This window comes from Bombyx mandarina, chromosome 20 (genome assembly GCF_030267445.1).
Source record: "Bombyx mandarina strain Sakado chromosome 20, ASM3026744v2".
NCBI classification, from domain to species: Eukaryota; Metazoa; Arthropoda; class Insecta; order Lepidoptera; family Bombycidae; genus Bombyx; species Bombyx mandarina.
Genome location: NC_143226.1, coordinates 798823 through 816862, shown reverse-complemented (window position 1 = coordinate 816862; position 18040 = coordinate 798823). Strand labels below are relative to the sequence as shown.

Sequence of the window (18040 nt, the reverse complement as noted above, 5' to 3'; positions counted from 1 at the left end):
ATTCTGCGAAGCACGGCTCTTGGTAGGGTTCGTGTTAGCAACAACGTCGGGTTTGCAACGTTATCCTGACATAGCCTCTCAGGCTACCAGCTTAGGCAGGAAAAAAAACATTTAGAAAGGCTACCGAAAAAACAGTATTTTGTGAGTTTAAAAAAAATTGAATTTGGTACATATATTTTTTATTTAATCAGGAATTGTGTGCATTTTTTTGTAATCTCGTATTTTCGGTTCCCGTAACACAGGAAAAAATGCTAATTTGAGTCCGTTGCATACGATTAATAGTTACAGTAGATGTTATTTTTTGTTTAGGTTCTAAAAGATTAGGCCGTTCGGTGTTTGACATAATAATTTGTTTCATAAGTCACTTACACTCTGCATTGAAAGTGTTAAGTGCACATTAAAATTTAGAATGTTAAGTTTTTGTACCTACCTACCTACGGCATTTATTTAAGCGTCTCAGCAAAAGAATATGTCCATGGTAGAATTAGAATTTATTCAGTGTTAAAGCCTGAGCGCTTTTTTTTTGTTTACATTTCTACTAACGTTGAAAATGATCTACCGTAACCATGTAAAGTGTAAATTTTAATGCATTTACGTGAAGATTTCCAAATCAGTATTAGATTTTAAAAAAAACCTTATTGAACGTAAATATATCGGATGGGGTGTAAAGCTATCGTTCTCAAATACGCAAAGCCAAGATGCTTCCTAATACGACCATATTAAAAATGGCGATTGAAAAATTACAATTCATTGACGGCTTTTTCATTGCGCGCAGTGTAACACAAAAACAAATGAACTGGTGCGTCAGGTCAACGAACCTTGGTGTAATCTTCTTCACTGTGCAGATTAATGAAATATTGCTTGTTTAAAACGAAAAGTATTTTTATTTTTAACTAACATTATAATCAATTTGGTTAACTAATAAATATTATAAATGAATTATTTCTACAATACAGTCGCAAACTGCCACTACATTTAAACATCGACAATAAAAAATATAGAATCGATAAATGACAATCAACCATGGACAAAAATAATTATTGAATTACTAACCTTTTTATAGTTTATCTGTTTTTTTTTTACAATAAGCCATTCCATACAATAGTTGTTGTTGTTGTTGATAAAAACATAATTTTCACGTTTACATTTTAATTGGACAACATATTTATTACAATAAATGTCTCATGTTCAATTCCTGTCATTAATTAGGTTTCATTACGATAGTTAACGAATTAAGCCCTAGATGCAATTTTTTTTTAGTAATTAGTGTAGGTACCTATCATTAAGGAAGTTTTATTGTTTTGAATTTAGGTACTCGGCATTCGAAGTGTGATATCCCATCAGCGTTTATTAAAGGACTGCTTTTCGTAAACTATAAAAAAAAAAAGTTTTGTATATTCACGTACAAATTTAGATGAATAGTTTTTTTTTTTTACAACAAAATATGTAGTGCATATACGTTCGAGAAATACTTACAGAGTGCTTAGTGCGATTTTCTAACATTCTCGATAGCGTAAAAGTTAACCCAATTTTGTATGCAGTTGGAACAGCGCCCCTAGCGGCAAACGTACGTAAACGGTCCCGTTCCATACAAATATGAGCTAACTTTTACGCTATCGAAAACGTTAAAAAACTCGCACTAAGCACACCGGTTCGATTTAATCATCGTTAACAGTTGCAACATTAATAAGCTTCACTTGTCTTAGCTATGATGAAGTGAATTGTTGTTGTTACTCTATCACTATGATTTAAAAAAAAAATATTGCATGGAGGTTGTTCATATAGTTGAATTTTTAATTAGACGAAGTCAACTGACGTTTACTGTGCTGTCAGTTTTTGATGAAACAAAAATAGTGTTGTGACAAAGTGAATGATTGAAAAAACTCCTGAATTAATGAAATTGCCTCGATTGTCTAGTGAACAGTTAGTGTGCCGAACTGCCGATATCGGGTACGGGGTTCGAATTTTAGTCGTGCTTTGTACATACTAACGAGTTTTCGACGATTATATTCCTATAGTATCTACCTATTATTCAGTATACCGAGTGTTTTAAACATTAAGGAAAACATAGCGAGGAAAATTGTAAGATTGTCCTATTTTCAATACATCATATAGTTGAAATTATAGATGTATAAAATATAACAATTATAGGTAGGTAATGAAAATAAAAAAAAAACTGATTGTAGTTACATACTACTAGTAACATATATTGGAGCACTTTAATACAATTTTATTGTAAAATAGAAATATTCTTTTATAGTTTGAAATGATTAACTTTTCACACTCATTGTTCATTCATGTGATTGAACGAGAACTGAACGCATCACTATTACTTTAAATATGGCAACATTATTTTACAGAGTGACATTAGCTACTGTCAGCTGGCTTCGTCTAATTAAAAATACGACTATAGAACCAGTTTTAAAAAAGCAATGCTTTATATAAAGTGCCTTAAAAATGTTTGCGCTAACAACATTGAGAGAACGTATATGTCTGCATTAAACTTCAAAATCTTTGGCTGTCGCATATAAAATTATCTTGTGCAATAAAAATAATGTACGATTTAGCTCTCGGCCACATTGTTTTCATCTAAATAAATATATTTTAGGTTACGTCTCAACACTCAATGTACACTGAGTTTGATGTTTAGGTATCGTTATGTTTGTGTAAATTATGACTATGAATAAAAGTTATAAAAAATGGTAAGATGTGTTTTAATTTTTATTACACGGTGCCAATCGAATGTTAAGAGGTTGCGAAGCCTGAGCACTCGTGAGCTCACTTTACAGGGTATATTCCGTTGTCCAACCTCGAATTTTTGGATATGTGATCATTATGCCCGACTTCCAATACTAAATCACAATGGCCAAAAACGACTATTATACCTAGTCAGGTCATAAGTATTGTCACACAGTAAAAACTTTTCTTTTAGAATGCTGGCCACAAAAAAGTTTATTGAATTCGAATTTCGAATTGTTCATGAAAATAAAAATATATACTTTTAGAATTTTACTCATTTTTAAATATGGAGTGGACGCTTAAAGAAGACCGTGTTGCAGTTATTGCGTTGCATCGTTGCGGTTACGCGCCAATTCAAATTTTTAACATACTGAAAAATTTGAATATAACCAAAAGATTCGTTTATCGTACCATCAAACGATACAATGAAGACTCTAGTGTAGATGACAGGTCAAGAAGTGGTCGCCCTCGGTCTGTTAGGACTCCAGCAGTGATAAAAGCTGTAAAGGCGCGAATTCAAAGAAATCCCAAACGTAAGCAGAAACTGTTGGCCCTTCAGATGGGGTTAAGCAGAACCACGGTGAAAAGGGTGTTAAATGAAGACTTAGGGCTTCGGGCATATCGAAGAAAAACAGGACATCGTTTGAATGCTCGTCTAATGGACCTGAGACTGAAGAGATGCTGCACTTTGTTGAAGCGGTACGCGGGAAAAAAATATCGGGAAATTCGTTTTTCGGATGAAAAAAATTTTACCGTAGAAGAGAGCTACAACAAACAAAATGATAAGGTGTACGCACACAGTAGTGAAGAAGCGAGCAACCGTATTCCGCGTGTCCAACGAGGTCATTTTCCATCCTCGCTCATGGTATGGTTGGGAGTTTCTTATTGGGGCTTAACAGAGGTACATTTTTGTGAGAAAGGTGTACAAACGAATGCAGTTGTGTACCAAAATACAGTCCTGACGAACCTTGTGGAACCTGTTTCTCATACCATGTTCAATAACAGGCACTGGGTATTCCAACAAGATTCGGCGCCAGCTCATAGAGCGAAGAGCACACAAGACTGGCTGGCGGCGCGTGAAATCGACTTCATCCGGCACGAAGACAGGCCCTCCTCCAGTCCAGATTTGAATCCGTTAGATTACAAGATATGGCAACACTTGGAGGAAAAGGCGTGCTCAAAGCCTCATCCCAATTTGGAGTCACTCAAGACATCCTTGATTAAGGCAGCCGCCGATATTGACATGGACCTCGTTCGTGCTGCGATAGACGACTGGCCGCGCAGATTGAGGGCCTGTATTCAAAATCGCGGAGGACATTTTGAATAAACTTTAGTGTCATAAGAATCTATGTTTTGTTAAGTTCATTTTGGTATATGAATGGTTACATAATGAATAAACTTGTTTCAATTATTTTACATTAAACATGTGACAGAATTTATGACTTGACTAGGTATATCTTGATCTACACTTACCGTCTTACTAGTGTGTGAACTCTCTCTTTAGTTTCTTTGCTTCTCTTCTCTTGCTTTCTTTCTTTCTTTTTTATTGTGTATGGCAACCCTAAATTCGTGCTTTATGACTATCTCATATTTTAATGGTACCTACTATCCTTTCCTTGACTATTGTCTTTTAGCTATAAGGCAGCCTATTGTACTTTGCATAAGATATACTTTCTCTTAACGTTTAATTTTATCACGAAGCATACATCGACCTCCTTTAATATTTGACACATAGCATCTTCAATCATAAAATGGTTCCTTATGATTAACCATCCTCAGTATAGTTGTTGCAAAGTAAGATTGCGCACTGCCGTTAGTTGTGTGAGTGACCAATCTGTATACGCGTCAGTGTAGGCTATATGTAGATAATGTAGCTATTGACCGCTCCCCTCCCGGTTTGAGCCCCGTGAGCTCACCTACACGTCAAGGAGAAGCTGAAACAGCCTCTCAAGGCTATCAGCATAGGTAGGAAAAATAAAAACCGCTCCGTCTGGTACACACACTAACGAAAATGTGTATTTACGATTACAACTACATATAAAGGCCACGCGCGCTTGTACTTTGCAACAACTATAGTCCGAAACCCGGTCATCGTCCTCGACGAACCTGTCGCTTGCGACGAAGGGCTCGACGAATAAACTAACCCATATATAGGTATATACACAGCCCACTGAGTGATCCAGTGGTAGATTCTGCGAAGCACTGCTCTTGCTAGGGCTAGTATTAGCAACACTTCCAGTTTGAGCGCCGTGGGCGTGAGCTCACCTACACGTCGAGGAGAAGCTGAAATAGCTTAAGGCTATCAACAGAGGTAGAAAAAAAAAGAGTCTGAAACGCGATGTGAAGAATTAAAAAAACAATCGAAAACATAGTAGATAGATTATTGTTTTATTTGTTACGAGCCTAAAGGTTTTATTGGACCGGGCTGTGGACCTTGCTGGTGGGGGTAGAAGATTGGCGGCGCCCCTTGTTTCAGGTCCGGTACGTCACCGGACTGCGGGTACGGGTGGTGAGGCGGAACACCCATCCATTGTGGATACCAGTATAGGCCCTGAAAAAAGAACAATGATTAAACGAAATGAAGTATGATTAGCCTAATAGCTAAAAGTACTCGTTTTGTCTAACTAAGCCAGTGTTGCTATCCTAGCGAAAATACTTCCCATTCTTTTCTAATTGCTTACCTAACATCTCGATAATGAAGGAATCATCTATCTATATAAGTATTATACAAATGAATTCCTGTTCGTTAGTCTCGTTAAAACTCGAGAACGGCTGGACCGATTTGGCTAATTTTGGTCTTGAATTATTTGTGGAAGTCCAAAGAAGGTTTAAAAGGTAGATAAATATGAAAATGCCCGGAATTAAATAAAAATAGCAATTTTGTTTTTCCTTTGATGTGTCCCCCGTCGGACGGACTCCTTTTGTTTGTTTTAAGTTTATTTTATACAAAAGTTTAGGTCTTTTATTTATCGATTCAGGCACGACGAAGTTTGCCGGGTCAACTAGTATTTAATAAACGTCAATCATCGTAGGTAAGTAACAAACCGACACATTATTGGGAATATTAGTATATATGTAATCGATTTATGATAATATCGCTATAATATTATTTTGCTTACAAGACAAAAGGTCATCACTCCCAAAATTTCATGTTTGCAGTCTCGATGTATGTACTTACAGATAGTAGGTATGTCAGAGATATTTGAATATGTAGGTATGTTACAGTATGTTATCATTGCGCCATGAAGGCTAACATTAAAAGAGAGAGAGTATTCTTTATTGTACACCAAAAAATAATTAAACAATGCGATACATTAAATACAAAAAAGTACAATTAACTTGAAAATGCTACGGTAAAATAAATAAATGAAAGGGTAGGCAATATATATTATTTACTAGCTTTTGCCCGCGACTTCGTCCGCGTGGAATAGTTCACAAATAATGCTTTATTTTAGAACAAATTTGGTTAGCATAAAAACGTTATAGTGAGCTAACCTTAATATATAGACATATGCGGTCGCAGACTTTTTTTTAAGTCTATTAAAGGGAAACAATTCTGTCATACATTATTTTAGCGAAACTTTCACCGTTTCTGCAGCGCACACAGCGAGAGCTCTCAAAAGGGGAAAAAACCCAATTTTGAAACATTCTTTATTGGTGCTCCGCTTGTATTGGTCATAGCGTGATTTTATATAGCCTTCCTCAATAAATGGGCTATCTAACACTGAAATTTTTCAAATCGAACCAGTAGTTCCTGAGATTAGCGTGTTCAAACAAACAAACTTTGCAGCTTTGTAATATTAGTATAGATTGTTTTGATGAACCTACCTTATTCGCTGCACCTTGGCAGCTAAATCTGTATTCATTGACAGTTAACGGATCCAAGTAGCTGACGCCGGCTATCGATCCATAGTTTGGCGGGAACATGAACCAGCAACCATCGAGAGAATCTAAAATGTAGAATTGCAGGAGCTTTATTTATTGCTTAGATGGGAGGATGAGCTTACAGCCCACCTGTTGTTAAGTGGTTACTGGAGCCCATAGACATCTACGACGTAAATGCGCCACCCACCTTGAGATATAAGTTCTAAGATCTGAAGTATAGTTACAACGGCTGCCCCGCCCTTCAAACCGAAACGCATTACTGCTTCACGGCAGAAATAGGCAGGGTGGTGGTACCCACCCACGCGGACTCACAAAAGGTCCTACCATCAATAAAACCACCGTTAGTACCACAGTTAAGTTGACTTTCAGACACGAGATGGTAGTTTCAATGGGATGCCGTGTATAATGTACAGCAGAAATGGACACTACAGTAAAAGCTCCTTATTCCCGCTTCCTTAATTAACATCTTAACTATTAATGGATTAAAAAAATACGACCCAATTCCTTTATTCGCGGCTAAAGATTTCTCTATTCGCGGATCTAATCAATACATCGGTACAAATATAATACATTTATAAAAAGGATTCCAAAATGTAAATATCCAACCGAATATAGTTTGTCAACGCGGTTTTCCATTTGTTAACACGCTTTTCCATGTTCGCGGTTTCTCTATTCGTGGCATATTTATTGAACATAATATACTCCGGTTTTAACAAGCATCTTTTACTGTAAAATAATAACAAAAATTGGAATTTATGGTTTTTTCTTTATCCTTTTATTCCTCCAACCAAACTCCTATTATTGGTGGGAATAACAAAAACACACCAACATATTCATTTAAATATAAAACTTTTAGTGTAAAACAATAACAAAAATTGTACATTTACGTTTGTTTCTTTATCATTTCTTATATCCTTTTAATGTTATCAATTCCTATTATTGGTGGGAATCACAAAAACACACCAACATATTCATTTAAATATAAATATTCATAAAAATACAGTGAAGACTGTGATTGAAATATCAGAAGATATTTTATTGTAATATGTTTTACCAGAAACTCTTAATAAAAAACTAATATCACAAAAGATAGAACTTCTTAATACTAGAACAGATAAGATAACTAATCGTACTCGCCCGCTTCCCTGGGCATTTAAAATTAACATTATTATTTAATGTCATTGTTATTAGGGAATCCAACACTCATATAAATATTAGCCTATCCATTAAGTACATGTATTTACTAACATGGATCCTAAGTTTCAAGTCAATCGGATGCATGGTTCAGTAGCTATAACGGAACATCCGTAAAAACCACTGTAGATTTATATATTAGTTTAGATTATTTTAGATATAAAGATATCGACAAATATTTTAGAAACTTCGCTGAATTATTGCCGATCCAACTTACAAGTGATATTGGGGTTGAAGTCGGTGTTCGGGTCCGTTGTCACTCGGAACGCTTCGGTTGTTTGTTCAATGAAAGGAGGTATAGGAGACAGACCCCTCCCAGGATCGCCGGGTATAATGAATGGACCTATCAAAAGTTTAACAATTTCACTGGGCATCGGGATGTTACGAAGTCCGATATGCCTTTCTTACAGTTGATAAAGTAGGAATTCAGATTGTAGGTACTTGGTAGATGAATGAGGTCACGACCCAAACGGTGTTCAGTATTCAACTATCACGACGTGAATGCCACCCATCTTCAGACATAAGATTAAAGTCCTTATTGTATCGTATTATGGCTAACCCGTCATACAATCTGGAACGCATGACTACTTGCCCATACGGGTTCGTACCACCAGTGAACACACTAAATTTAAAAAAATATTCGCTCTGCTAAACCTTTCGGATATTTTATAAATATTTATTTGGTAACTTCTAAATTTATTTATCAGTTACTTTGGGCTGTTATATCGACTATGCTTATGAAAAACGGCTATTGGATAGTGAATCAGGGTCTTAATATCCTTCAAAGTTCTGATAAACTATCCCGGAAATAATTCGCCAAGTATTGCAATAATAAATTATATGTGAAGTTTATGGCAAGCCGAACTGTATTTTTTGTGTGTGTTACCTCAAACTATTCTTTAGACTATAGGTGAAGAGATGTTAATGATTCTATTTTAATTTAAAAGTTGTTACATCTCATGTGGTCCCAATTTATTAAGAAATTTAAAAATAAACTTTATCGGGATCTAACCTGTGGTTTTGTTTTTACTTAATGTATGCATGCTTCGTTAACTTAGATTACATCGATAATATTTTTATTTCAGTATGTTGAGATCAGTTTTTCCTATTTGCTAGATCTTTGTATTACGAATATTTTAACATTATTGATAATTAGTACAGAAAATTTCTGTGCGAAATTTAATTCCTTTTTTCATACCAGTATAAGATGCAAAGTAAAGTGTAGAAGTATCAAGGAATAAATCATCATACCTCCATAGAAGTTGGTGTTGTTCCATTCGCATACGTGATGATCACATTGCAATGGTGATGATTTTTCTTTTGTGTAATAAGTGTGACCGTTGGGGAGTGACTGCAAATTTGTTTAAATAAAGCAATTTAAAGCCGGTCTCTGATAACGGAAGCCAAAACCTTCTCCGAATTACAACGCTAATAGAGTGTGTATTAAGCTTGTATCATCTTAGACCAACTGCTGATCAAGACAGGACACTGCCTTCGCCACACAATCGAGTACTTCGGTCATATTGCTCGGAAAACACCCGATAGCCTAGAGAGACTAATCGTAACAGGGAAGATCAAGGGAAAGAGACCACGCGGGCGCAGTCCGATAAGGTGGTTCGATCCAATCCGCACCAGACTAAGAGATCCCATTCCACGAAGCCCTTGATGCAGCCAATGATCGGAGGCGCTGGAGGGACATTATATTTGGTAAGCAGCGGCTTGGCTCTGCCCTTGGCATTGCTGACGCCCATGAGCGACGGTGACCACTTACCATCAGGTGGGACGTATGCTCGTCTGCCTACAAAGGCAATAAAAAAAAACAAGGAGTAAAATCCTGTCGAAATATGATGGCCACGACCATCAGTAGTAAGGTAACTACGCGAGGAGGAGATTACCAGATCACTCCACCCGATGAGACTATGGAATAACATGTGGCGAGAGGAAATTGAGCACACTAAATAACCCTACAAGAGGACTTCCAAAAAAAGGAACAGAAAGACATTTGAACAAAAACAAAAGTTTGAAACATCCCATACCAATAAATAATCATAATGCCTGAACCGTATTCCTTGAATGTTAAAGTCCAGTATGAAAGAGCCCGACGTTATGATACAAGACGCTGCAGTCAACGGAGGTAGTTTGTAAGTTTCTGTACCGCATTTCACTATTGCTTTGGGAAGTGTAGAGATATCACGGACGTGTTGAAGGCCTTTCTTGAACGGAAACCTGAAAGACAATTTGAATTTTACAAAGGAAATTTATTATTTATGCTGAATGTAAAAGGCAACTACAAGTAACCCTTTTTTGTTGGCACAACATTGAGTATAAAGAGTAGACTATGATTTCATGAAGTACTAAAACAAGACATTCCGAATGCTACTGGCTTTCAGCAGACACAGTAGAAGATTCCGTCGGAATTAACGTTTACAATTTCTTTTTGTTTTCGTCTTTTCTTTAGCTTCCTTTTTTATTTTATGGTTCTTAATTATTAGCAATTATTTTTTTGCCTTTTTTTAGAAGTCACCGTTGCTAATGGATATCAGCAAAGTCTAGTGCACAACCAAGTTGCTACCTAGAAATTTGTAAAAAGTATAAAGTGACACAGTACTAAACAGACATGACGCATTATGAAATGTTTAACGCTGGGGAATCGATTTACGGATACCCGGTCCGGGGGGTAACAAACCGGGTTATGTCGGACTCCGGCGGCTCCCGAGAGGAAGAAGGAGACGAGGAGGGCCAAGGTCCTCCACCTCCCCGAATTCCTCGCAGGAGACTACGCCTTGAAAAAGGCGCGCGTCCCGCAAAACCAACTACCGACTAAACCCCAACGAGCTCCACCACACCGGCTACACCAGACCTACGGTACTGCAGTGCCCGCTGAAAGTCCGCCTTCGCCGGTACCCGTCCTGATGATAAGACGCGATTTCATCTCCGGGAATATCCCGAAGGACGTCGTCTCGAGAGACACACCTTGGGATTATGAAATGGTCCTAAAAATGGCAGGCTTCGTCGTGTCGTGTTTAGTAATTATTATTTGTTTATTATCACTTGAACAAACCGACAAATGTTTTATTGAATTTATATAACATACGAAACGAAGATTGTCAACATCAGTTGCATCATTAACAACATTATTTTAACGTCATCCGATCGAACATGATGTAAATATCTGGTGTTCATTTTGATCAATATTTCTTCAAATTTATAACTTTCATAATTTTTCATTTTGTCTTACAGGAAAAATTTGGTGTTTATTTTAGTGTACCAATGGACCACTGTATCCTGTTTTCCTTGGGCCTTTAACGCAATGAGATGGATCGATCTGTCTGGACTGCAAGAATCTAAGTTGTACGATATGGACATTTGGTTCGACAGAGCCGTTGCTATATCTCTAGACCTTCCAGACCATTCAGGAAAAAACGTCAAGAAAGACCACGTAACTGTAGCCACAGGTGTATTCATCACCAACAGACTGATCCTAACTTCTTACAATGCTTTCAGACATTTAACAAAGATAAAGACGGCACGAAAGTCAATGATAATTAGCATACTCGTGAAGAGGAAGTTTATAAATTTCGCTAAAGTACAATATACAATTATGTACAGAAACATAGCGTGTGCGCGACAAGTTATTCCAATGAGAGATTCGGATATACCAAACGATCTATGGCACGGAATAAATCGCACATTCAGTCCAATCCACGACCTTATGGTCATACGTATAAATAAGAAAGTAACCTTTCTGGATCCGAATCCTAAATTATATTCCTTCGATTTGTACAACACAAAGGGAATCAGCGAAAGAAAGGCCGGACCATTACTGACTCAGATCGCACAACCCGATCAGCCCATAGGCAGAGACATCAAATTTGCCTCTTTAGGTCACATAGATGATCAACAAATATTTACCAATCATCAGTTAAGATCGACGAAGTATGATCCAGAGGATAATGTTTTAGTGGCTTGCGACCAATGGCTGCCGCGACAGTGGGGCTATTTTATATGCGTAAATAATATTTACGAATACGAATACTTGGCTTCTGGTGCTATCCTGGTTTATAACCGTACCGTTTATGGTATAGGCAGTTTTTCTCTGAATAAAGGGAAAGGTGGGGTGTTAGTGTTCACAGATGTAAGGGCTTATTATCGCCTACTTTTTAAAACTTGTACGCACAATGATCAGATAGTTTGAAGTGTTAAATATGTAGATTATTTATTCACGGCTATGCAATACAATACACAGTACAGTATCGTAGTGTAAGAAATTATATTATAGGACATTACAGTTTGCTTAGCACATTTCTTAAAAATTTCTTAATATGAATATTATGTTTGGAATTTTTACTTGAATGTAGCCGACACTTTAATCTTACGCGTCAAAATTCACGGCGGATTTCTCATCAAGACCTGTCTGTTTGTATAGTCAATACTTCATCTGCCTAAGGCAATAATATCGAAAAACATTCTGATTTACAGATTGAGCAAACGACTCCGTCTTGATGGAGGACCTTATCTTCCTTTATACTACTACAAGCTGTACCCGTCCGCTTCGCTGGGCATTTAAAATTAACATTATCATTTCTCACCTCCACAAATATTCTCATCATTAACGCCCCCGCAACTGGTGTAGGGATCTATCCATTAAGTACGTGTATTTTCTACATGGATGCCAAGTTTCAAGTCAATCGGATGCATGGTTCAGTAATTATAACGGAACATTCGTAAAAACCACTGGAGATTTATATATTAGTATAGATTAGCGTTATCTAAGTCTTTGTTTTGATTTTAGAGAAACAATTGACTTACCTGAAAATACATATGCCAAGATGGCACTCTAGTCCGTGTATGTAATTGTCCATCTGAAACACGACTGTAGGGTCTTCCTCGAGATAATAATGCTTGTCGTCCATGAAATGAATGAAGCCGAGGAAGTGGAAGGCGCGACTCTTGCAATACGGCGCAAAACCACGACCCATGTTATAGATGTCGCTGTACAACTCCGAGACAAAGAGGTACACGTTTTTCCCGCAATAGAACTCTGTATTGATCATAATGATACAGCTTAATGAAATGAAACATGATTTTATACACGTTCCTATGTGTTTGAGTCTTAACGGTACAATGGGACATTAGCAGTACAGAATACAGCCATAACTTGACGCTAGTGGGCCGCGTTCGCGCTGTTCCTGGTTTTTGTTTTTTTACCTATTCTAGTAACGTCGAGGGGTTATTCTAGATTCATCGAACTAGTAGGTGAGCTCGCGGTACTCAAACCGGGAGCGTTACTAACACTGGCCCCAAGCAAGAGCCGTGCTTCGCAAAATCTACCATCGGATCGGAAACGCGACCCACTGAGAAGATCCGGCGAGAAACTCAGCGAGCTGTGTCTGTGGGTTAATTTACTCGTCGAGCCTTTCGTCGCAAGCGACGGGTCCGGCGAGGACGGTGACCAATGCTTGAGGTACCTAAAAGCACCGTTAATGGATCGGGAGTAGGACTAACCAAAATCTAGATAACAAAAAATTATATAAAAATATTTTTATGCTATATTAACATATTTTCTTTCATGCTACGAATTTATCGGAAAAAAAAAGCGTGAAGATAAAAATGACAGTATAATTGGGCAGTTTAGTATTTTGTCCCAATGAGCGATCATGAGTTTTACGACAAACAAGACAATTATTGTCAAGTATTATAGTATGATTTAGGTTACAAATTTTGATCAATCAGATTCAGTTGGACGTCGAAATGTTTATTACGTGTTCAACCATATGCGAATGCGTTTGTTGACGCTTTTTGTAGAGTATTTATTATTAATGAACGAAATGGCAAAAAAATTTCTGAACAATCAAAATTTCTATCCAGCCTTTTTTTTTTATTGCCCTTGTATGCAGACGAGCATACGGCCCACCTGATGGTGAGTGACTACCGTCGCCCATGGACTTCAGCAATGCCAGGGGCAGAGCCAAGCCGCTGCCTGCTAATCGAATATCGAGGGGCGAAAAGCTAATTGGATTAAGTGACATTTCGCTAAATGTCACGAACATTTATATTTGTAATTAAAGGTGCGTTTTATTTGGTATTAGCATCAACAGTTCCGTGTTTTATTACTGGTGGTAGGACCTGTTGTGAGTCCGCACGAGTAGGTACCTCCCTGCCTATTTCTGCCGTGAAGCAGTAATGCATTTCGGTTTGAAGGGTGGGGCAGCCGTTGTAACTATACTGAGACCTTAGAACCTATATCTCAAGTCGGGTGTCAGCGTTTACGTTGTAGATGTCTATGGGCTTCGGTAACCACTTAACACCAGGGCCGTGAGCTCGTCCAACCATCTAAGCATTTTTTTTTAATGAACTTCAATTATGTTTACTCCATTGAAATAGCTGAAGATTTTTTTTTTGTTTTCATATTTTTTACCAAATATTAAACTTCAACCGGCTCTCCTGTAAATTTGCAAAAATGTCACTTAAACCAAACTGCCTTTCACCTCTCGATATTCTTATACCTTTAAACGAGCAATTCTTGAAATAATCTCAAATAATCTGAATCTCGGAAAGGGCTCCAACAATTTTCATAAAATTTAGTATACAGGGGATTTCCGGAGCGATAAATCGATCTAGCTACGATTTATTTTCAGAAAATGTTGTTTTATTCGTGTTTTCAATAATCAACTCTTCCCGACATCTATTGGTGAATAATAATACTATTTTTCTTAATTGAGGGTAAGTAACCGCTTTAAAGACACAACAAAATGGCGTTATCAAAAAAAAAAAATCGGTCATCATAGGATTAAATTGACATTGATTTTATGGCTTCTCGTCGATACGCAACGTACCTTGACTCAAATAGAATTCCGCCGGAACCGACCCGCCGGAAACAGAATTGTAAGTTGTGACTCTCTCAGTTTTAATAGCGTTGTGGTTGTCGTACATCGTCAGCATATTATCTATGGCGTCATCTAATGCTATCAGTAATACCTGAATAAAAACAATTTCATTACATACGAGAACTTTTTCTCAGATAGTTAACAGAGTCATCTAATTGATATATATTTATATATTATATTAATTACATTTTTCTTTTTTTGTTCTCTTATGGAAGTCCTTTTAGCGCTTGGTGCAACATAGAAAAACAAAGATTATACATTTTGCTTCTAAACATGGAACCACGCTTCGAATAACCATTTATGATTAATATAGATATTCTTGAGCTACCCTCCTCCTCCTCCTTCAGTCGATCGCTCATTGCTGAGCATCGTTATGCGCCCGCCTGTGACCCTTTTTTTTGTAATTTGTAGCCACTTAAAGAAGAAGACGAAAGTGCAAATTGTTGAGACGCTTGTTTTCTTAATCCCTTTGTATGGGGCTGAGACCTGGATCTTGAAAGAGTCTGACAGGCGACGCATAGACGCATTTGAGATGTGGTGCTGGCGGCGCATGTTGCGCATCCCTTGGACGGCTTTCCGGACGAACGCTTCGATCCTCAACGAGCTAAAAGTTGACCAGAGGCTATCCACCAAATGCCCATATAGAGTGCTCCAATACTTTGGTCATATAGCAAGAAAACTCTCTGACAACCTAGAGAGATACCCACAAAACATCAAATAGGAAGAAAAGCAAGATCCTTTTAACTATTTTGTTCTACTAGTCTTACTAAAAGACGTAATTACTGTTGGAGCTTATTGAGTTTGATTTAGGATTGATGAAATATGTATGTACGCTAAGAAACGTGGAAGATTTATATGTTTAAATTATGTTTATGTGCAGTATTTTAAGAAAATAAATGAACGCTTACTCGGTTTATTCCATTTCACTACGCTGATCTACTCAGCCTTTTAAAGTGTTATATATATAACCCTTCTACTCATATCTGTTCATAAAATATGCACCCCACGGTTTTTTTTTACAACAAAATCATTTTTTCTTACAGTATTTTTAATTCAAGTTTATTAAAATTTATTTTCTATTTTTTAGTTGAATTTTCTATAAAAGCGTATTTTGTTAGTTTTTTTAAACTATTATTTATTTTTTAGTTGAATTTCAATTTTTTCAATATATTTTTTTTTTAATTATAATTATCATCGGTCCTTAATAAGTATACCAAATTTCGAATTAATCCGACGTTTTAAAGGGGGTCAGAATCATGTTTAAAGATTCCGTTACATACTAACATAATATACATACGTCTGAAGCTAATAAAAGCGTATTAAAAATGGCGCTAATGAAAGGATTTATCCAGAAAAATCTATGATTGTAAATATTGTATTAGTCTTACGGAAAACAAAACTGCTAAGTATATTTAGGAAACGATGGATATTGTAAATATTTTATTGGCCATCGTTCCAAAAACGAAAACATGGGTAGTTTTCCAATTACAGAGCATAATGCGACTCAGTGACGCACAATGCCGAATTATGCTGAAGCTTAATTGGAACGTGAATTAGTTTTCAAATGCATCAGCAGAGTGCGCTAAGTTAGCACAGTTTTAATTAACATTGATTATTTCTAAGAAACTACGACGAAACGAAAGCCTTACAATTTTTTTCAACATTAAATAATATTACTAACGATAATATAAACAAAATTTCGATCAATGCCCAACTTAAAGAAAAAACACTTGTCAAATTTCTGTCACTGAGTCGGTATCGATTGCGAGTATCACGCGAGAGCAGTACTTTTGAGAGTGCTCGATTGTGCGAAGCGTTGCTGTAGTTGGAACATTCAACGTTGAGCATTATGCCGCATAATGCGCTCTTGTGCTGTAATTGGAAAACTACCGTGATGAATCGTAGATTCACTTTCTATATAGTCCACGCGAAAATCATATAAATAGTTAATTCAATTTGATATGAACATAAAATGGCACTAACCTTTAATTCTTTGATATGCAAATGAATAAATCTTGCTAAATGGTCCGTTGCGATGTGGATGTGTTCATTGATGATAAACTGCCATTAAAAAAACATTTTAATTATTATTTTTGTAACACTTATAAGAATCTAATTACAATGCTAGTAATGATGACAATCAACGTAATTCTAAATAGTTTTTGTTGAGAATGGGTTAAATAATTCCCAATACTCTGCATTTAATAATCAGTTAATTCAATACAAACATTAAACGGTGAAGACATTGATATTTTTCATAAAAACTTTCAAAAAGACATAAAAAATATATTTTCATAATCTTAAATACTTAGACGTTTCAATATTATTATCATTTCATAACAATTGATGTACAAAGTTATACTTAGCATATTTATAATTATCTCAATATCTTCGTTTATTAGTGAGTTTGCTATTGTACCTTTTTGATTAAAAAAATCTACTACCAGCATACGTTTGGGTTTGAAGAAGAATAGAACATAATAATGCAATTAAGGCTTCAACCTCATCTCAAGGTTAGTGGTAGTAACCGCCTCGGGATAGAGAGAGAGAGAGAGAGAGAGAGAGAGAGAGAGAGAGAGAGAGAGAGAGAGAGAGGGAGAGTATTCTTTATTGTACACCAAAAAACAAATAAACAGTGCGATACATTAAATACAAAAAAGTACAATTGGCGGTCTTATCGCTAAGAGCAATATCCACGGGCTTCGATACCTTAGCATCTTTGCTGAAGCTTTCGCAGCTAAAGTCGCAGGCTAAATATTTTAATTAATTCAGTACACAATCTACCTGATCGGGAGCTCTCTTAATCTTCATCATTTCGATTTGGTAATGGGCCAAATGGTCGAGTTTGTCGGTTGGATCGTGGCCGTATATCTCGTAGGCATCTATCACCATCGCTAGGGTGAGGTTCTCGCTCGGCTCTTGGCAACAAGGGTGGTTGCTTATGACGTAACATTTCTGTAATATTGGCTTCGTTTAAAAAGAGGCTGATAGTTGTAATAAGGAGCTGTCAAGAGATTGGGACTTTTTTCTGCGGGAAGATCATGCTGTCTGACTCGAAGGCTAGCTTAGGCTACGTTATACAAGGTGTCCCAGAAAGAATGGATAATCCTGAAACACCTCATAGCAGAACTATTAGGGACTCAAAAAAAATTTAAAAAAGTATTTCTTAGGTAGTACCTACATTAAAAATAAAGAAAAAATACCAAATTTCATGATTAAAATTTAAGTTCAGTTAAACTTTTATAAAAAACTAGCTGACCCGGCAGACTTCGTAGTGCCTCAATCGATAAATAAAAGACATATCAAGGGGATACATCAAAGGAAAAACAAAATTG

The 18040-nt window shown here is 36.6% G+C and overlaps 2 protein-coding genes across 3 annotated transcripts; one reads left to right on the top strand and one right to left on the bottom strand.

Moving 5' to 3' along the window:
• Window positions 1-5104: 5104 nt before the first annotated feature.
• Window positions 5105-17828, bottom strand: LOC114245103 (uncharacterized). Of its 2 annotated transcripts, XM_089735950.1 has the most exons (9): window positions 17490-17828; window positions 16689-16766; window positions 14655-14796; window positions 12628-12859; window positions 9855-10044; window positions 9070-9169; window positions 8036-8161; window positions 6568-6689; window positions 5105-5290 (listed from the first exon to the last, which is right to left on the bottom strand). In XM_089735950.1, exons 1-9 carry the CDS (start codon window positions 17595-17597, stop codon window positions 5135-5137), a joined length of 1254 nt encoding a protein of 417 aa, XP_089592076.1. In that variant the 5' UTR covers window positions 17598-17828; the 3' UTR covers window positions 5105-5134. The 2 variants fall into 2 exon arrangements, with proteins under 2 accessions (XP_089592076.1, XP_089592077.1); XM_089735951.1 differs by lacking the exon at window positions 16689-16766.
• Window positions 10800-12017, top strand: LOC149500571 (uncharacterized). The gene has a single exon (XM_089736018.1). It carries the CDS (start codon window positions 11129-11131, stop codon window positions 12011-12013), a length of 885 nt encoding a protein of 294 aa, XP_089592144.1. The 5' UTR covers window positions 10800-11128; the 3' UTR covers window positions 12014-12017.
• Window positions 17829-18040: the final 212 nt, after the last annotated feature.

Excerpts from the sequence above, each read along its gene's own strand:
- LOC114245103 (XM_089735950.1), bottom strand. The coding sequence starts at position 17,597 with ATGGTGATAGATGCCTACGAGATATACGGCCACGATCCAACCGACAAA. Across the intron at positions 14,797-16,688 it reads TGCATATCAAAGAATTAAAG|GTATTACTGATAGCATTAGA; the intron begins GTTAGTGCCATT and ends GTTTTTATTCAG. Across the intron at positions 9,170-9,854 it reads GGCATTATGATTATTTATTG|TCACTCCCCAACGGTCACAC; the intron begins GTATGGGATGTT and ends ACAAATTTGCAG.
- LOC149500571 (XM_089736018.1), top strand. The coding sequence starts at position 11,129 with ATGAGATGGATCGATCTGTCTGGACTGCAAGAATCTAAGTTGTACGAT.